The sequence below is a fragment of the Drosophila busckii genome, chromosome X, assembly GCF_011750605.1.
Source record: "Drosophila busckii strain San Diego stock center, stock number 13000-0081.31 chromosome X, ASM1175060v1, whole genome shotgun sequence".
Taxonomy (NCBI): Eukaryota; Metazoa; Arthropoda; class Insecta; order Diptera; family Drosophilidae; genus Drosophila; species Drosophila busckii.
This window is the reverse complement of record NC_046608.1, coordinates 19,593,715-19,611,127: the sequence shown is the minus strand read 5'-3', so window position 1 is coordinate 19,611,127 and position 17,413 is coordinate 19,593,715. Positions and strand designations below refer to the sequence as shown.

Sequence of the window (17,413 nt, the reverse complement as noted above, 5' to 3'; positions counted from 1 at the left end):
GCTGCTACACTGCTCGCACAATATTATTTTCTCTCTGACTCTCTCTACTTTGTTACTCTTACGGTTAAAATTAAAACGCATGTCGGGCTTATTGGTCGCGTCGCTTGTTTTCGCGGTGAATTGTAATACTAAATGAATTATTGTGACTAAAAACAAAAACAAGGCGCTTACTGGCTGCAACAAGTGAACGAAGCTCGAATTAAATATTAATTATGTGCTACGTAAAGCGGTAAACTTGGCGCTGTAGTCAGAAATTGTTTTTAGGCGTGCGTTTTGCCAATTCGCTGAATTGTTTGTATTCTTTGTTTTCTGTTTCTGTTTTTTTTTTTGAATGTGCATTGTGAAAATAGATAAATAGTGTATAATTTAAAAATGCATGCAAATCAAACTGCAATTAATAATTTTCATTAAAAACATTTTGTTGCTGCTGCTAAACTAGTTTTTTACACACATACATACGCATAAGCTTTTACAAAAAGTAAATAATTTTTGTTTTTTTTCTCAATGGTGCTGAAAAACTAAATCAAAAACTAAAATTCAATGCATTATAACAACAACAACAACAGCAGCAAGACGACGACGACGCCAACGCGAACAGCAGCAAATACAATAGCAACAATAGCAACAACAACAGTTGATAAACTGTTGCAACAGTTGAGGCGGCGGCAAAGAAATCGTAGAAGGTATGTAGACAATACATATATGAAGGCTCATTTATATCCAAGTCTGTATGCACTTATGCATGTGTATGTGAGCTAAAGCTACACAGAGATACGATTGACGTCACAGCTTTAAGACACATAACGGTTTCTTAGACTCGATGTAGCAAACGCCCTTGACTATTGAAATTCCCAACTGGCAGCGCAGCGCAGCGTGTAGGCCGCCAAACAAAAGCAGTCAGCAGAAGGTTCGAAGGGGGGACCAAGCAAAGTGCAGCGCATGCAACTTGAAAAGAGAAAAGGCAAAAGGTAAAGGCAGGGCAATCAAATGGAATTTAGCCGGTTTATAGCCAAACGACAACAAAATGTTGTTGTTGTTGTTGTTGCAGCTGCTGCTGCTTCTGGTTGTTGCTGTAATAAGAAAGTTCAGACATTTTGGGTATGCCCAATTTTCACCTTTTTTACACGCTTTGCATAAAAAACAAGCCAGCATGGTATTCCATATTGTTATTATGCAAATTTATGCCGAATATTGCCAAAAACAAAATTCAAACGAAATACACATTTAAAGTAAAGCGAAACTCGAACACAAAAGATAAGGCTACATTTTTATTATTTGCTTGAGAACTTGTTTATTCTTTTATGCGGCGGCATTCTTGGCTGTTAGACTCTGTAAAATAAAAGGGTATAATAAGATTTGTACGTAGATTACATAAAGTATATAAGCATTGTATATAAAGATCGAGTTGAGTGGATATAGCAGGCGGAAGAAATATTTTGCAGAGTCTTACATTGTCGACTGTGCGTCTAAAGTTAAGGCGAGACGCTTACGCATTAATGTTAAAGTTTTTGTTTAAAATATAAACTTTTGTTGTAGCTACAATTTAAATTTTGTATTTGATTTCCATTGCATGTCTATTGTCATTATAATAATTATAATGTGTTTTATTTAGCAATTTTTGTTGCCCAGAGGTTACGCTTGCTTACCAAAGTGTGAGCTCAACCTGATATACATATGTATATATCTATATATAAACAGCAGCCAGATCTGGTCTTACAAACATTTTTATGTGCTGGCGATGTTGTCATCACATCGTCGCCTCGCCATTCTGCAACTCATATAAACGTCATTAGCTCAGGTTCCCGGTAAAATATAAAACCCACACACAAAAAAAAAATACAAAACTGTAGCTGAAATGTTTATGAATACATGACACATGTGGCAGATACACACACACACACACACATATGCAGCACAGATGTATCTGTCAATATAGTTTGATTTGTTTTTGCTGTTCTTGCCAATTATTTGTGTTTATTTTGACAAAAAGGCAAAGCCAGCAGCAGCAGCAATAACAGTGGCTGCAAATAAGAGTTAAAAGTTTAAAGCAAATAAAGCAACTCTAATTGATTTTTAACACAAAAACTGCAAAATTTAAGCAGCTAAAGTTCTTTTTTTAATTTGTAATTTAAAAGTTTAATCCAAATAAAGCAACTCTAATTGATTTTTAACACAAAAACTGCAAAGTTTAAACAGTTAGTTATTTTTTTACTTTGTAATTTAAATACCATTTGTAATTGATTGAATTTTATTTAATTATATATATGTTTATATATTTAAAATTGTTTGTTTTATGTTTGCTAAATAGAATCTCACTCAACTGACCCCAACACATGGCATAACTTGACTCTCTCTCTCTCTCTCTTTTTCTCTCTCTTTCTCTCAATTGCAACAAACAATTGCATCGAATTTCAAGCAAACCAAAGTAATTAATTAAAGTGGAGAACCAATGCGCTAGACTTTAGACTTTCGAAGTCTCAGCTTCGCTTCTGCGAATTCTCTGTGCATACGAATTTCGAATTCGAATAAGCGATCTGTCGTTTCCCATTCAATTTGCCCACCAAGTGCGCTGAACTTGAGAGTTTTGTTGAGCGCATAAACTCGCCACATAAATTGCTGCCCTGCCCCCCGCACACCCCGCTGCCGCCCTCGCTTTTCCCCCACTGCTTTGCATTTAATGAAGCTACCGATTGGCAGCGAAATTCAAACGAATTGTTTTTGTTTTCACTGTGTGCACATGTGTGAGAATTTCTTTTATGTATTTTTTTCATTTCACACTTTTTTTTATGTGCTATAAATTTTATATTCTTGCAACGCTGTTGCAAGTGGAGGAAAAACTAAATTTTTCAACAGCAGCAACAACAACAACAATGTACATTGCCAATAATATTTGTGTGCAGCATAACGGTTTCTAGAGCGTAGCACAGTGGGATAAGTTTTGCGCCAAATAATTTCAATCTTTATGCTAATGACAAATCGAATTCAAACAGACTAACTATGTTTAATATAAACTGAGCTATTATAATGTTTTATATAAAAGCAACAAGTGTTAAATGCTCAGCCTTTGTAACTATTTTATATGTTGCCACAAATGTGCTGTATTTGCCCATAGTACATTGGCTGTGGGCACTAATAAGAACACACTATGCACATGTGCATACATCATTTGCATACGAAAAGCATAAACCGGACGCACTCACTCGCTCCCGCTCTTCCTCTCTCTCTCTCTCTCTGCTGCAGCTCACCCTAGTGCGCTCTCTCTCTTTGCTTAAGAGCGCGTTTTATTAGTGACACATATTAACTTGTGTCTATGTATGCAGCTTTAGTGTTTTAGTGTTTGTTCCCAATTTCCCAAAGTCTGAAATTTGTCATAACCCCCAGCAGCAAGAGCAGCATTTAAATATTTATGTTCAAAATAGACGCGCTTCCGTTTCCGGTCGCCCATAATGTCAACAATAAGTGGCAACAAGTCCTCAATAGTGCCCATAGCTTTTGTATATAATTATATACAATGAAATTCATTCAACGAGTTCAAGCACCGCACGCACTTTGTTTATGCCATTTAGCCAGGGCGAACTGTAGTGGGGGGGGGGCGCTGTGGGTTGATTGCAGTGACCTTCATATTGAGCATTTAATTAAAAAAGAAAACACGCCTATGTGCTGATGGAAGTTCATAAATTCAGCTTTTGTTAACAATGGCAACACATGCGGGTCTTAAATGCAAAAAATAAAGAACTTTTCGCATAACAAATCGAAATATTTATAACAATACTCAAGTGGCTCAGTTCGTTTTTTATGCAATCAAAAGCATATTTATTGTTAAGCTATTGAAACTGAAATCTTTCTACTTTAAAATAAAAACAATAACAAATACACAAAATACAAATTTTGCCCTTAAAAACTTTAAAATAAAATTATTTTTTATAAAATTAAATATAAAAAAAGATAAAATAAAAATAAATATTAAAACAAAATAAAATAAAAAAATATTATAAAATAAAATAAATAAAATTATAAACAAAAATTGATAAACTTAAGATAATTATTTCTTTAAAAAAATGTTGGTTATATATTTTATATATTTTTTATTCATTGCCCACGCACTCATTTAAAAATGAAATACATTTTTAAAAAATTAACTAGCATAGCAACATTTTGCGCATATTTTTTATAAAATTTAATTATTTTTATTTAATTTTATACACACTTATTTAAATTAAAATAAAATTATTTTTTATAAAAATTAAATAAATAATTTGTGTAGCATTTTTGTATATATATATTGTACAACAATTACAATACATTTTTATAGAAATAACTAGCTCACGATTAATTTTATATTTTTTATAAAGTTTATTTATTTAATTTTATTGAGTGCAATTGACATTGCTCTTATTTCAATTTCTTGGTGTCTGAGCTTTCGCTTTAGCTTAGAATTCTAAATGTAATTGTATTATTCAATTCAAAGGTATCTACATTGCTTTTGTTAAAGTTTATATTTGCTTTTGTTGTTGTTGTAAGCCGATGACATCAGCTCTGAGCCAGAGTTTTTGCATATTTTGCGTTGCGCATTTTAAAATTTTCGCATTGTTTATTATTTGCTATTGTTTGTTGCCTTTTGTAATATGCTATTATATATACAAACATAAATATATTTGTGTACATATATAACGCACACTCACCCACACACAAACTGTTAAAAGCAGTTAAACAGTTAAGTAAATTGAACTCAATTTGTGGCTTCAAAACGAGTCAAGTAGCAGTCAAGAATATTTTATGCGTGTGTGTGTGTGTCTGTGTGTGTGTTAATTAGATTTTCGAGCATTTGGGTTGAGCCTTAAGTGGACAGCAGTGTACAGAGATTGCTGCTCTTCAATAGTTAAATATTTTCTACGTTGCCTCTTTATTAATAAACAAATTAACAAGCCCCACTTGACATACAACGCAATGCGTTGAATAGTTGGAAACCCATTGTCAACTTACGCTAGTGATGCCCCAATAAACAAATGAAAAGGGGGCTGGGGTGGGGTGGGGTGGGCGGCTTTTGATTTGTGTTCTTCATTTTGAAAAGCCGGCAACGTCATTGTCTCATTTTTAAATTATCTTTGCGCATATGTTGAGTGCACATCAAAAGCCCCAAGCTCTGTGTAATAAACAATAACAAAAGAAAAAACAGCAAACAATAGCCAAGTGACTCATGCTGCGTCAACAGCAACAACAGCAACATCAACAATTACTGTTATATTAACAACTTAGGGCACTGTTGAACAGTTATCTATGTAAGTAGTAACAACGCTGAACGCAGCTCGCCTCGATTGATGGCACTCTAAGTAGAACTCCCACCCACCCACAGGCCATTGCCATTTTTAGCTTGTCTTTATTTATTTATGTGCATATGTGTATATCTGCATATATTAATAGAGCAAACAGAGCCCAAACACAGCTGTGTATGCCAGCTTGAAGAAGAAGAACAAGAAAAAGAAAACAAAACACACACACACATACAGACACACGCCTAGGGCTGAAGCGTCTGGCAGTGAATGGAGGCGCAGTCTCGATCGAGTTCGAAGTGTAGCCGCTCATGCTATATACACTATAGAATGATCTCGATAAGTCGGCGCCAATGTGCGGCTCACTTGTTATGTGGCTCAAAGGCGACTTACATCCCAACTTAGTTTTTTTTTTACCTATATTATTATAGTAAAAATTTATATATAATTTTTGTAAAATATATATATTTCCATACTATATTATTATAGTAAATAGTTATATAAAATTTTTGTAAAATATAATAGCTGCTAATTTAAAGAATTTTGAAATTGGAATATAAAATGTATAAAATATAAAAAAATATATATACAAATTCATCATTTGCTTAGCTTAAACCACAAAGCTATTTGTTTAATTACTAGCATATAATTTATGCAGCACACAATTTTATAAATTAATGTTAAATAATAAGAATCTTTAATTCCAATTTTAGCTACATTAGCATTAAAACCGTTTTTTAGTTTATTGAATATTCATTTCACACAATTAAAAATTAAACAGCAGCCAAAATTGCCAAGACAATAAACAAACATATTAATTACTAAGCATATAAACAAATAATAATATTATTATTATTTTTGCTTTTAGTGCAGTAATAAAAATCTATTAATTTTGCTTGCTGTATAAATATATTTTCACTCAACGTTTGTTTATTTAATATTTAGTTTAGACAATTAGAATAATTTTAAGTCATAAATAATATAGCAAAACTTGTGCATAAATTTAATGCACTAGTAAATTTTTATTAACATTTATTGTAATAAAAATTCAATTTAAATTTAATCTTATGCTAGTTTTTGTTACGAGTTTAATGTTTTTATACAAAAAATAATTTGTTCTATATTATATATATTATTATTTTACTTTGTAGTGCAGTGTAGCAAAGTTTTACCAATCGAACTTGTCTTGCATTGAGCCAAAAAAGTAAAAATTGTTGTGGGCCCAACTCAAATAACTCAACTAACTTTGTTTACATAAGTACATAGATATGTCTCGATTGATATTTGTGTGTGTGTGTGTGTTTCAGTTACAGAAAGTGTGTCAAAGCTTCAAGTTGTTACACCCACAGCGTTTTTAAATAATTTGTTGGCTTATTTAGTATTTTAGGACTGTGAAAAGTACCGCGGCTCAATCTAGGTCTGTGGGTCTTGGGCCTTGGGCTGGCAGCCAAATAAATTCGACTAGCAAAAATGTATTAAAAACACTTGCGACACATTGACAATTGTACAAACATGTATGTATGTGTATTGTTTGTGTAATTATGCATGTTAATAAAAATAAACATTTTTACCTACAGACTGCGCAAATTGAATTCAGAAAAAAGCACGCAAAGCGCTCGTTGTTCGCTGTTTGCCAAAATTTTTATATAAAAACAAAATTAAACATGCATTTTTTTTATGTCATTTATTTATGTTGACTTTTTTTTATGAGCTCGACCCCGGGCGATTGCGATTCAGTCAATTTTTTTTTATATAAAAGCAAATTAATTATTTTTTTGTGTGTCACAAATTTATGCACTAAGAAAAGTTTACTATGCTAACGTTGCGATTCATCAAAAATTATATTTTAAAAAACACTCACCAGCTGTAGTTATTATATTAGTTTGTATAATTAATAAATATAAAATTTATAGCATTAAATGTAAAGTGAAGTTAAAGTGCTTTAAATTGCTGTATCGATAGTATCGATTGTTGTTGTTGTTGTTAACACTATCGTGCATTTATGGCTTGCATAAATATTTACACGCTTTTGTAACTGTAATTATAACACGCGCAACTCTGTGGACAAATGCCGGGGCTGATGATAATGGCAATGTTGAAAAGAGACAGCAACAAACAGCCACACACATGCCACAAACTGTGGAAAAATCAAAAACAAATAAATCGTGTCAAATGAAAAGTTTTTATCAGCAAAAGCAGGCAGCGCCACCCCCCACCCTCAACTCCCACATTGCTATCCAAGCGCCTGTGCCACATACCATAGAGATATGTACATAATATATATGTATAGCTATTATATACATAATGCGGCCGATGTTGATGATGATGTTTGTAGCTTAATTACATTAGCGCTGTGTTGTTTGATTGCCAACTCAACGGGCTGCCGCCGCCTCATCCTATTACGGCAAGTCTCCGGGTCTCAGGTCGCTCGCTCTCTTGACAACTTTCAGTGTTTATGACCCAATTTGGGCTCTTCAAGCGTTTCGTAAGCAGCAAACGCGCGGGCCCTAAAAATAAAAAGGCAAACGAAAAAAAAATTAAATTTCAAATGCTTTTTGTCGCTTAATTGCTTCCCGTGTCTCCAGCAACACACGCACTTGTATTCATATGTGTGTGCTCGTGTGTGTGTGTGTGAGTTTGTTATCAGCTGTCGCATTCTTTATTTATGGCATGCGTAGCGAGCAAGAGCAAGCGCTGCTCTCTTTCTGATTAATTAGCAGTAAGCAGTTTTTGAAATCATTACAATTGTTGATCTGGCAACGCTGTCAAACTAACAGCTGTCCTAACTGCAGTTACGCCGCACAGCACAAAAAAGCGACAAACAGCAGCTGCACATCAGTTTAGCCGCCCTCGCGCTCTCTTTTGTCTACGCGCTCTCACGCTCTCGCTCTCTTTGTTTTGGCTGCACATGCGCGCGTGCGTTTTTTTTTTTTGCCTTTGGCTCTTCTTCACTTTCAAACACAGTTGACAGCTGAAGCGCGTGCGCATGCAAACCGTTAATCGCTTCATCTTCATTCTTACTCACATTCTCATTGACAACACCAACACCTGCGCTCTGTGCTTCTTCTTCTTCTCGTTCTACTGTGCGTGCTTGACTCAAATTCTGTTTTCGTTATTTGCAGATGTCATTGACGAAAAAGGATCCATCGCTGCGTGTTGCCGCCTCGGATCCCCACTTGGTCAGTCTAGGCGGTGGTCGTCTCAGCACCGCGGTCACCATACACTACATACATATCGGTGAGTAGCCAACCCAAGCCCCCCCCAACCTAAGTCGACGACAGATAAGTCTCAGTCCCCAAGGTCACATGTAAAGTAAGGCGCGCGCTGCTCTCCAAATAGAAAACAGCGATAGCGCTAGTGCGCACAGTGGTGCAATACACATTTGCCATTTGTCTAAATTGCAAACATAATTGAAAAAGCGTAAAGTAGTTTATTTGTTTGTGCATATAAAATACGTTTTATTGAAAACTTTACATTAAAATAATTATTAACAATTCAGCTAGAAAGTATAGATTAAATATATATATATTTTATTTTATCGCTTACTTACAAATACTGAAATTAAACTAAATTAATTAAAGTAAATTGAGTGAGTCAGGCAGCCATTGTGCATTTAACATTATGTTTTATTGAAAAGTTTAAATTAAATTAATTAAAGTTAATAACAATTCAGCTAGCATAAATAAAGATTGCTCAAGATTAAATATTTTAAATACATTTTTTTGTTTTATGGCTTACTTACAAATACTAAAATGCATTTAAACTTATTAATTAAAGTAAATTACTTGAAGTAAACTAATTAAAGTCAATTTAATGCGTCAGGCAGCCACAAAATGGATTTAAATTGTTGTGCGTATAAAAAAATACAAACGTATCAAATAAAGTTAGCTTGTAAATTTCAATCAATTATTATTAATAGTCACTAACAAATATATGCAAACATTTTAAATTAATTTTTATGCAGCGCATTTTTGTTTGTATTTAAGAAATTAAATTACACTTAAACGCCGCTTTGTTTAAAGTATCGCATTAAATTGTATGTAGCCCACTGTGCGTAATCTTCAACGGTAAAATGTTTTAACGATGACAAAGTTGCGCCACCAAGCAAGATAAGCTACGCACCCTTACCCACCCCAGAGAGTGAGTGAGAGAGAGAGAGAGAGAGAGAGAGAGAGAGAGAGAGAGCGAGCGTGAATTGAGTTGTTAACAAGTATTAATTGATTTAGTTTAAATTTTGTGCTTGCAGGCGATACTACAATTGGCTCCTCGCCCAGCTGCAGCATCTCGCTGAACGGAAGCGGCGTCCGTCCGCTGCACTGCACCATCTACAGAAGCGAGCTGAACGAGGTGACTTTGGTCTCAGAGCCCGACGCACGTTTGTTGATCGACGGGGCACACGTGGAGGGCAAGGCGGAGGCGAAGCTTAGCCAAGGTGCCATGATTACCATTGGCAACTCGAACTACTTGCGCTTTAACAATCCGGATGAGGCGCTGATGATGCGCTCCGCCATGGGCTCCAACGAACGCATTTCCATGCCACACATTGACTTCACCCAAACCGCCAGCTCACAAGCAAGCGAAGCGCAGCAGCTGGAAAGCTTCTATGAGAGCATCATCAATCCGCTAAAGGATTGCGCGCCCGAGTCGACGCACTGTCCCAAGGTGTTCAGCTCGGATCTGGTGACCGTCAACATGCCAGCGCGCGATGTGCTGGGCCAGAAATACGCGAGCTTTGCACGCAATCTTGTCGAGAATCAGCGCAGCGACAAGCAGCTGAACAATCAGTTTAGCAAAAGCACCAACGGCATTGGCCACAATCCCGGCTACTGCAATGTGCCCGCCAATGCAGCGATCTACAAGATGCACCATGAGCAGGAGGAGCAGCCACTCAGCAAGGTAAACAACGATCGCTATGATCGCTATCCCAAGCCGGCGCCAGGACTGCAGCTGTATGCGATGAATGGACTCAACTCGGAGCTGAATACAAGCACAACAGCTGGAGCAGCAACTGGAGGCGGCGGCGGCGCTGAGCTGGAAGACATGCTAAAGATTTGCACGGAGTACGCGGATCGGCAGCAGCAGCTCCAGGTGCAGCAGCAGCAGCTCCAGACAAGCCACAATGCCAGCTCGAGCAGCATAACCAACTCGCCCATTGTGCAGAATCGCATCAAGACCAACGGCTCGTTGCCACGCGACAAGAAGTCGCCGTTCCAGAGCAGCAGCAACAGCAGCAGCTCCAACGGCTACGAGAACATACGTCTGCTTGGTCCCAATCGCGTCGAGATCAATGGCCAGCTGCATGTGCCGGCGACGGCGACGACGACGGCCACAACCAGCGGCTGCAAGTCCAGTCTGGAGAATCTGACCACCAAGTATGTGCCACAAAGTCCGCGCACCAAAATACGCACCAATTGCCTGTCGCCCAAGAAGGACGCAAGCTTTGTGCTGCTCTCGGCGCCGCTGCCCGCGCCCAAGCCCGCACCCAAGCCAGCGCCGCCGCCAGCGCCTGCGCCTGCGCAGCAGCGCGACTACGAGCAGCTGTTCAAATCCTTTGAGCGCAAGCAGCAGCTCGAGCAGCAGCAGCAGCAGCTGCTCAGCAGTCCCGCCAAGCGGCACAACAAGAACATCAACAATCTAACGCTCAATCTGCAGCAGCAGCAGCAGCAGGAGACGCCCAGCAAGAGCAGCCGCAAGCCAGCGCCAGCGCCACGCAGCATACACCTCGAGCAGCGACAGCGACGTGAGCTGCAGCAGCGACGCCAACAGCTGCAGCAGCAACTAGCGCAGCTGCCAGCAGCGCAGTGCAGCTTTGAGGTGAGTTCAGCAGCTCAACTGGCAACTTTAAAACTAAATTCGCTCTCTCTCTCTGTCTCTCTCTTTCTAACAGCTGGAAGCATCGCCCACTAATCCGCGGCAGCAGCTGCGCGCGCTGCAGCAGCGCATACATCGACTGGAGGCGCAACGCAATGCGACGCGCGTCATGGAGGAGAATCAGCAGGCGAAGCTTAAGCAGTCGATTGAGCTTAAGCAGGAGCAGCTGGCCAAGTGAGTAGAGCAAGCAATAAGCCAAATATCGATTAAATTGTCTTCCCAACTGCTTTGCAGATTGAGAGCAATGCTCAAGCAAAAGCCGCAGAACACTTGTCTCAAGGAGGAGCTGCAGCATGTGGGTGAATCGCTGGACAGCGATCGCAAAGCCTTTGAGGATTTGGAGTTTCAGTACTTTGAGGAGGAGTCGGAGCATCATGCCAGCCATGAGCAGCTCAAGCAGCAGGAGCAGCGTTTGGCTATCGAAGCTGAGCTCGCCGCGCTGCGCATACAGCTGGGCCCAGAGCAGACGGCAGTGGAGCAGCCAGCACAGCCTCAAGCTCAACCTCAACCTCAATCCTCAAGCAATCTGGTCAATGGCGTCATGTCGCAGTCGCTGTTCGGCTCAGCTGAGCTGCTGTGCCCCAAGCGGCGCGACCAGGAGGACCTCATGTCCAAGAGCGTCAATGAGAACATGTTCTTTGGCCACAACAAGATCGAGATCAGCAGCAGCACGCCCAAGCGTGCGCCACTGCAGCTTTGCCACAACTCCGGCAGCTGTGAGCAGATTAGCTTCAATCTATCACTGGGCAGTGACAGATTCGAGGTGAATCCGCTGCTGGAGCATCGTGTGCCCTCGCAGGATGACATTGATCGCAGCTGCCAGGTGGCCAAGGATGCGCCCATTTCGGCCAGCCAAGGCGCCAGCACCAAAATCTTTGACAGCATCAAAGAAATTGAGCGCAATCGCAAGCTGCTGCTTGCCCAGCAGGGTAAGGAGCACATGGCAGTGCCTTAGCTATGTCTAAACTCTCTCCCCTCCAACCAACAGGTCACCAAGTCATTGAGCATGAGCGTCAAAAGATTTACGATCTGAAGAAGAAAAGTCACGACGAAGCGCGCACTCAATATTTACTCTCGACTCAAACGACGACGACGACGACGACGCCCACGACGGAGCCAACAACAACAGCAACCACCACAGCCAAGTAAGTGGCGCTATCTCCAAGCAGCGTACGCATTCAACTTCAATTCCAAGTAATTGACGCTGGGCTAATTAGTTCTGCAGCTGGGGACAACGCGTAGGGCAAACTCATTACACTGCGCTGCAGGAAATCGAAATCGAATAGATTAGTTTATACCCAAGCGGAAATCAATTAACATATCAAAACTTTTGGGCTGGCTGGCGTCATAATCAATCAAAGTTAAGAGAGCGTTAAACACGTAACCGGTTTAGCCAAAATGACGTAATGTTTGTTTACGCTAGTGCTTGGTGTTGACTAGTGTAGTCGCTCTTGGATTTGTCTCTGCTGCTCAGTGCAGAGTCACCTGAAAAAAAAAATCATAAAGCCAGCGCGCTGGCTGTTGCTATTTACTGTTGTTGCTGATAAGCTTATCAGCAAAGCGTCGACTCTCTTTTAGTTTCATTCTCTCTCTCTCTCGCTTCGCTTTTATTTGTGCAATATTCGTTGTCGTTTGATGAATTCAATTCAGTTTTATTCTGCCGCCGCGCGCTTAGTCAGTCGAAACGGCAGCAGCGGGCGCAGTGCAAGTTGCTCTCAGTGAGATTCGCTCTGGCATTAGTCAGCAGTCGCCATGGATAAGTTGAATGCTTTAATTCCCTGCTGGTAAACGCCTTGGAGCGCCGCCATAACTACAACTAATTGAGTAACCTTTTCAATTGCAGTGGCGGCAAGGATGCCAAGCTCTTTGACAAGTGCGAGCTGCTGGAGTTGAACAAAGAATCGAACCAGAATAAAGAAAACAATGCGGCAGCAACAACAACAACAGCAGCAACAGCAGCAACACAACAGCAACAAGTAAGTGCTAAAAATTTCATAACCTACGGCAAGTTCAATAGTCTAGCCCAGCATCTGTTTAATATCTGCAAACGCTTAACCCGCTCGTTAATTAATTACAGCATTAGCTGTAAATTATAGCCACTCGCCACTTGGCCAGCTATTTAGCATTAACTCAAGTTTGCTTGCTGATCGTTTGATTAGTTTTTATCAATTGTAAGTGCATTGATCTCTCTCTCTCTGTCTCTCTCGCTCGCTTGCTCACTCACACTATGACGTATGCTTTGCTCTTCAATTTATATTTATTTTGGCCAACAAATTTTGTTTATTTTAAAAACATACAACGGCGCAGCAGCCGCTCTCACGCTCTACGTTTTTATGAACTATATTAATAAGTTTATAATAATATTTTGCTTTTTACTCATCGACAATAAATTTAGTCTGCATCCGCTGCTTGCGCTGGCTGCTGCTTGTCCGTGTTTTAGTTTAGTTTTAGGCTCTTATATTGTTATTGTTTATGTTTGGCGAGTGTTTACATGTGCCCAGTAGCAAGCAATTCCACAAATCATTGGCCATGTCCAATCTGCTTAATAATTGTTCGCGTCTCGTTTGAAATCTTTGCCACACACACACACACACACACACACGTTCGTTCCATCGTTTTGGTTGGGCATTCTATAAAAATTTTCGGGGCTCTACGTACGCCGCAAGCGTTTCGCACTTTTTAGTTTCGCCAACCATTTCGAGTCATCAACATGTCCGTGTGGATGACCTACGTGCAACATCGTCGCATGGACGCAAATGCGCGACAACGCAACGAGTTTTACTATCTAGTGAGTTGGCCCCCCATCCTCTCAAGTTCAAGTGCTCTTTGGGCAGCTTCGGCGCTTTGGCTAATGGCCAAGAGTGCGCGTTTGTCATTGACACCAAAAGCGTTTATTGCTCGCCTTTGTCTATTTATATTGCTAACCTACTAAACTCTCGCTCGCTCTCACACTCACGCTCTCTCTCTCTCTCTCATTTGCAGCAACGGCACTCGCAGCCAGAACTGGAGCAACATGCTGTAACATCCACAGCTCGCAGTCCGCGTCCCTTGTCCGAGGCCAACAACTGCGATGCGCTGATTGAGGCGCCCAAGTTTGGCAGCAATGGGGACGCCGCTGTGGACAAGCGCGCCAGCAGCAACAGCAATTCGCAGGACACCGCCTCGGCGGGCAGCGGCAGTGGCAGCAGCGGCAGCAGCAGCAACAGCCAAAGCGAGCGCAAGCGTGTGCTGCCCAAACATCAGCGCCCCTTGACGCGTTACTTGCCCATCTTCTCGCCGGATCTGAATCTGCGTCATCACATCGAGACGGCTGGCCATCAAATCGATCTCTGTCCGCATGTCTTTGTCGATGCGCACAGTTGTCGCGGGTAAGTCGACCAAGTCAGCTGGACCTGTTTGCATTTTAATTACAATATTTTGCAGTTACTTGCACAAGCTTGGAGCCACCTTTCATGCCTGGTCACGTCGCTGGTTCGTGCTGGACAGACAGCGTAGTGCGCTCATCTACTACTCGGACAAGTCGGAGCGCAAGCCACGCGGCGGCGCCTACTTTGCTGTATGTTTAGTTGTCCATTTAAATTTAACTTTAAATTTAAAACACACAAACTGCTTACAGACCATAGACGAGGTCTACTTGGATCATTTGAATGCCTCGAAGAGCGGTCGACCCCACTGCACGTTTATTGTCAAGACTAAGAAGCGCAGCTACAATCTCCAAGCGGCATCCGATGCGGCTGCGCGCATTTGGATCGATGCCATCATAACTGGCGCCCAGGGCAATCTGGACTACTAACCAACACACACTTATATATATATATATTTATATATATATATGCGCAGCCTGTAATTACAAACTGTTTGTTATTTTGTAAGCCATGCTCATCCTTTAGTATTAAGCAGTAACTAACTTATATACATATGTCTATGTATATTTGGCAACTAACGAAATCAGAGATTTCAATACTGGACCAAAGTAAGCAATGTATTTTTCGTATGCTTTTAATTTGTCATAGTCTAGCGCATTAAGCACTATTTTTATAAACATATACATATTATTATACACTTATAACTACTACTACTACTACTTACATTAGACAAAAACCCAACGGTAATAACGCAGCCATTTCTATCAGACTAATTGTAAACTTAAACTAACAACAACCATTGACTTATGACTATGTATGTTATACCGCAAACATTTATGTGAACTTAACTATATACGCGTATATATTGTGTATACTTAAGCATAACTTACATATAACTTCATGTGTACATGTGTAAGCGACAAATTTGTTACTGGTGAGCTTTGCTTACATTGCATACAAAGAATTCCCTCAAATCTTTGCTCAGGCAAACTGAAATAAAAATCTTTATATAGTATATATAGAAAAACCAATTAAAAACACTCAATGATTTAATTATTGCAGGGGGTGGGTCGCAAAAAGTGGCCCAAAAACACGAAATGTACTTTTTCTTGGAAACTATAGGAACTACAAGAATGTCCTTTGGTGTCCAGGTAGTGCTCCTGGAGAGCTTTCCGAATATACTTCTCAAAGGACGAAAGTCCTTACAGGAGCCGAGAAAAACAGGTTTTTTCGTATACAGAAAATAGGCTATATCTCCCGAAACCTTGCCAGGATCAGGACGAAATTAGTGTCAAACGACCTCTTTTTAAAAGGACTATCGTGCTGACAACTGGATCGCCCTTGTAGTTTTCGAGATAAAGTGGAATTTGTGACTTTTAAGCATATTTTGCGACCAAGGACTTGGAAAATTTCCACTCTTAAATTACAATAACAACACGTACACTAAATGCAGCGACTACAACAACACATGTGTCTCATATAGCAACTACTACGACAACACAGCAACAACAACTACTACTACTACTACCTACTACCTGTACTTAATACTACTACTTACTACTACTACTACTACCTACTACCTGTACATGTATTATGCATACAAAATAACTATATATGGGTTGTCCACCACCACTACTACAACAACACAGCGACTACAACAAATTATACAACAACAACCACCAACCACAACCACTACAACAACAACCACTACAACAGCAACACCTACAACAACAACAACAGCAACAACAGCAACAGCAACAGCTGATTCCAATAATAATGGGTTCTGCCGTGCAGTCCAATATCAAGGTGCTGCCGTGAGTCCAATAATGCATGGTTTGCTGCGTGCAGTCCAAGTAATCAATGGTTTTGCCCGCGCATTCCAATAATCAATAGTTTTGCCGCGCATTCCAACTAATCAATGTTTTGCCGTGCATTCCAATAATCTATGATTTTGCCGCGCATTCCAATAATCAATGTGTTTGCCGCATTTCCAATAGTCAATGTTTTTGCCGCCGTTCCAATAATCAATAGTTTTGCCGCGCCATTCCAAAATTCAATGGTTTTGCCGCGCATTCCAAATCCAATCGGTTTTGCCGCCCATTCCCATAATCAATGGTTTGCTGCGTGCGTCAATAACAAGGTTTTCGCCGCGCATATCCAATAATCAATGTATTGCCGCGCATTCAATATCAATTATTTTGCGTCGCATTCCAATAATCTATGATTTTGCCGCGCATCAAGAATCAATGTTGTGCCGCGCATTCAATAATCAGTGGTTTTGCCGCGCATTCCAATAATCAATGGTTTTGCCGCGCATTCCAATAATCAATGGTTTTGCCGCGCATTCCAATAATCATTGGTTGCTGCCGGTGCAGGCCTTTAATCAATGGTTGTGCCCGCGCATTCCAATAATCACAGGGGTTTTGCCCGCGCATTCCAATAAGCAATGGTTTTGCCGCGATTCCATAATCAATGTTTTGCCGCGCATTCAATAATCAATGGTTTGCCGTTCAGTCCAATAATCAATGGTTTTGCCGCGCATTCCAATAATCAATGGTATTGCCGGCATTCCAATAATCAATGTTATTTGCGTCGCAATTCCGAATATCTATGGATTTTGCCCGCGCCATGCCAAAATCAATGGTTTTGCCGCGCTTCCAATAATCAGTGGTTTTGGCCGCGCATTCCAATATCAATGGTCTTGCCGCGCATTCCAATAATCAATGTTTTGCCGCGCATTCCATCATCAATGGTTGCTGTCGTGCTAGTCCAATAATCAATGGTTTGCCCCATATTCCAATAAATCCAATGCTCTTGCGCGCATTCCAATAGATCAATGGTTATTGCCGCGCATTCAATAATCAATGGCTCGCGTGCAGTCCAATAATCAATGGTTTGTGCCGCGCA

General features: G+C 40.2%; 1 protein-coding gene across 3 annotated transcripts; it reads left to right on the top strand.

The window, feature by feature from the left end:
* The first annotated feature begins 130 nt into the window (after window positions 1-130).
* On the top strand, window positions 131-15,530 carry LOC108606901 (pleckstrin homology-like domain family B member 1). 3 transcript variants are annotated; one of them, XM_017997432.2, is made up of 11 exons: window positions 131-291; window positions 567-683; window positions 8,393-8,507; window positions 9,517-11,084; window positions 11,158-11,315; window positions 11,376-12,070; window positions 12,130-12,286; window positions 12,985-13,117; window positions 14,124-14,509; window positions 14,565-14,697; window positions 14,758-15,530. In XM_017997432.2, the coding sequence occupies exons 3-11, from the start codon at window positions 8,393-8,395 to the stop codon at window positions 14,932-14,934; spliced, it is 3,522 nt and encodes a 1,173-aa protein (XP_017852921.1). In that variant the 5' UTR covers window positions 131-291; window positions 567-683; the 3' UTR covers window positions 14,935-15,530. The 3 variants fall into 3 exon arrangements, with proteins under 3 accessions (XP_017852921.1, XP_017852922.1, XP_017852923.1); XM_017997433.2 differs by lacking the exons at window positions 131-291; window positions 567-683; window positions 8,393-8,507; ... (2 more) ...; window positions 11,376-12,070; window positions 12,130-12,286 and adding an exon at window positions 12,811-12,925 and having other exon boundaries at window positions 14,758-15,521; XM_017997434.1 differs by lacking the exons at window positions 131-291; window positions 567-683; window positions 8,393-8,507; ... (3 more) ...; window positions 12,130-12,286; window positions 12,985-13,117 and adding an exon at window positions 13,541-13,929 and having other exon boundaries at window positions 14,758-15,522.
* The last annotated feature ends 1,883 nt before the right edge of the window (window positions 15,531-17,413 follow it).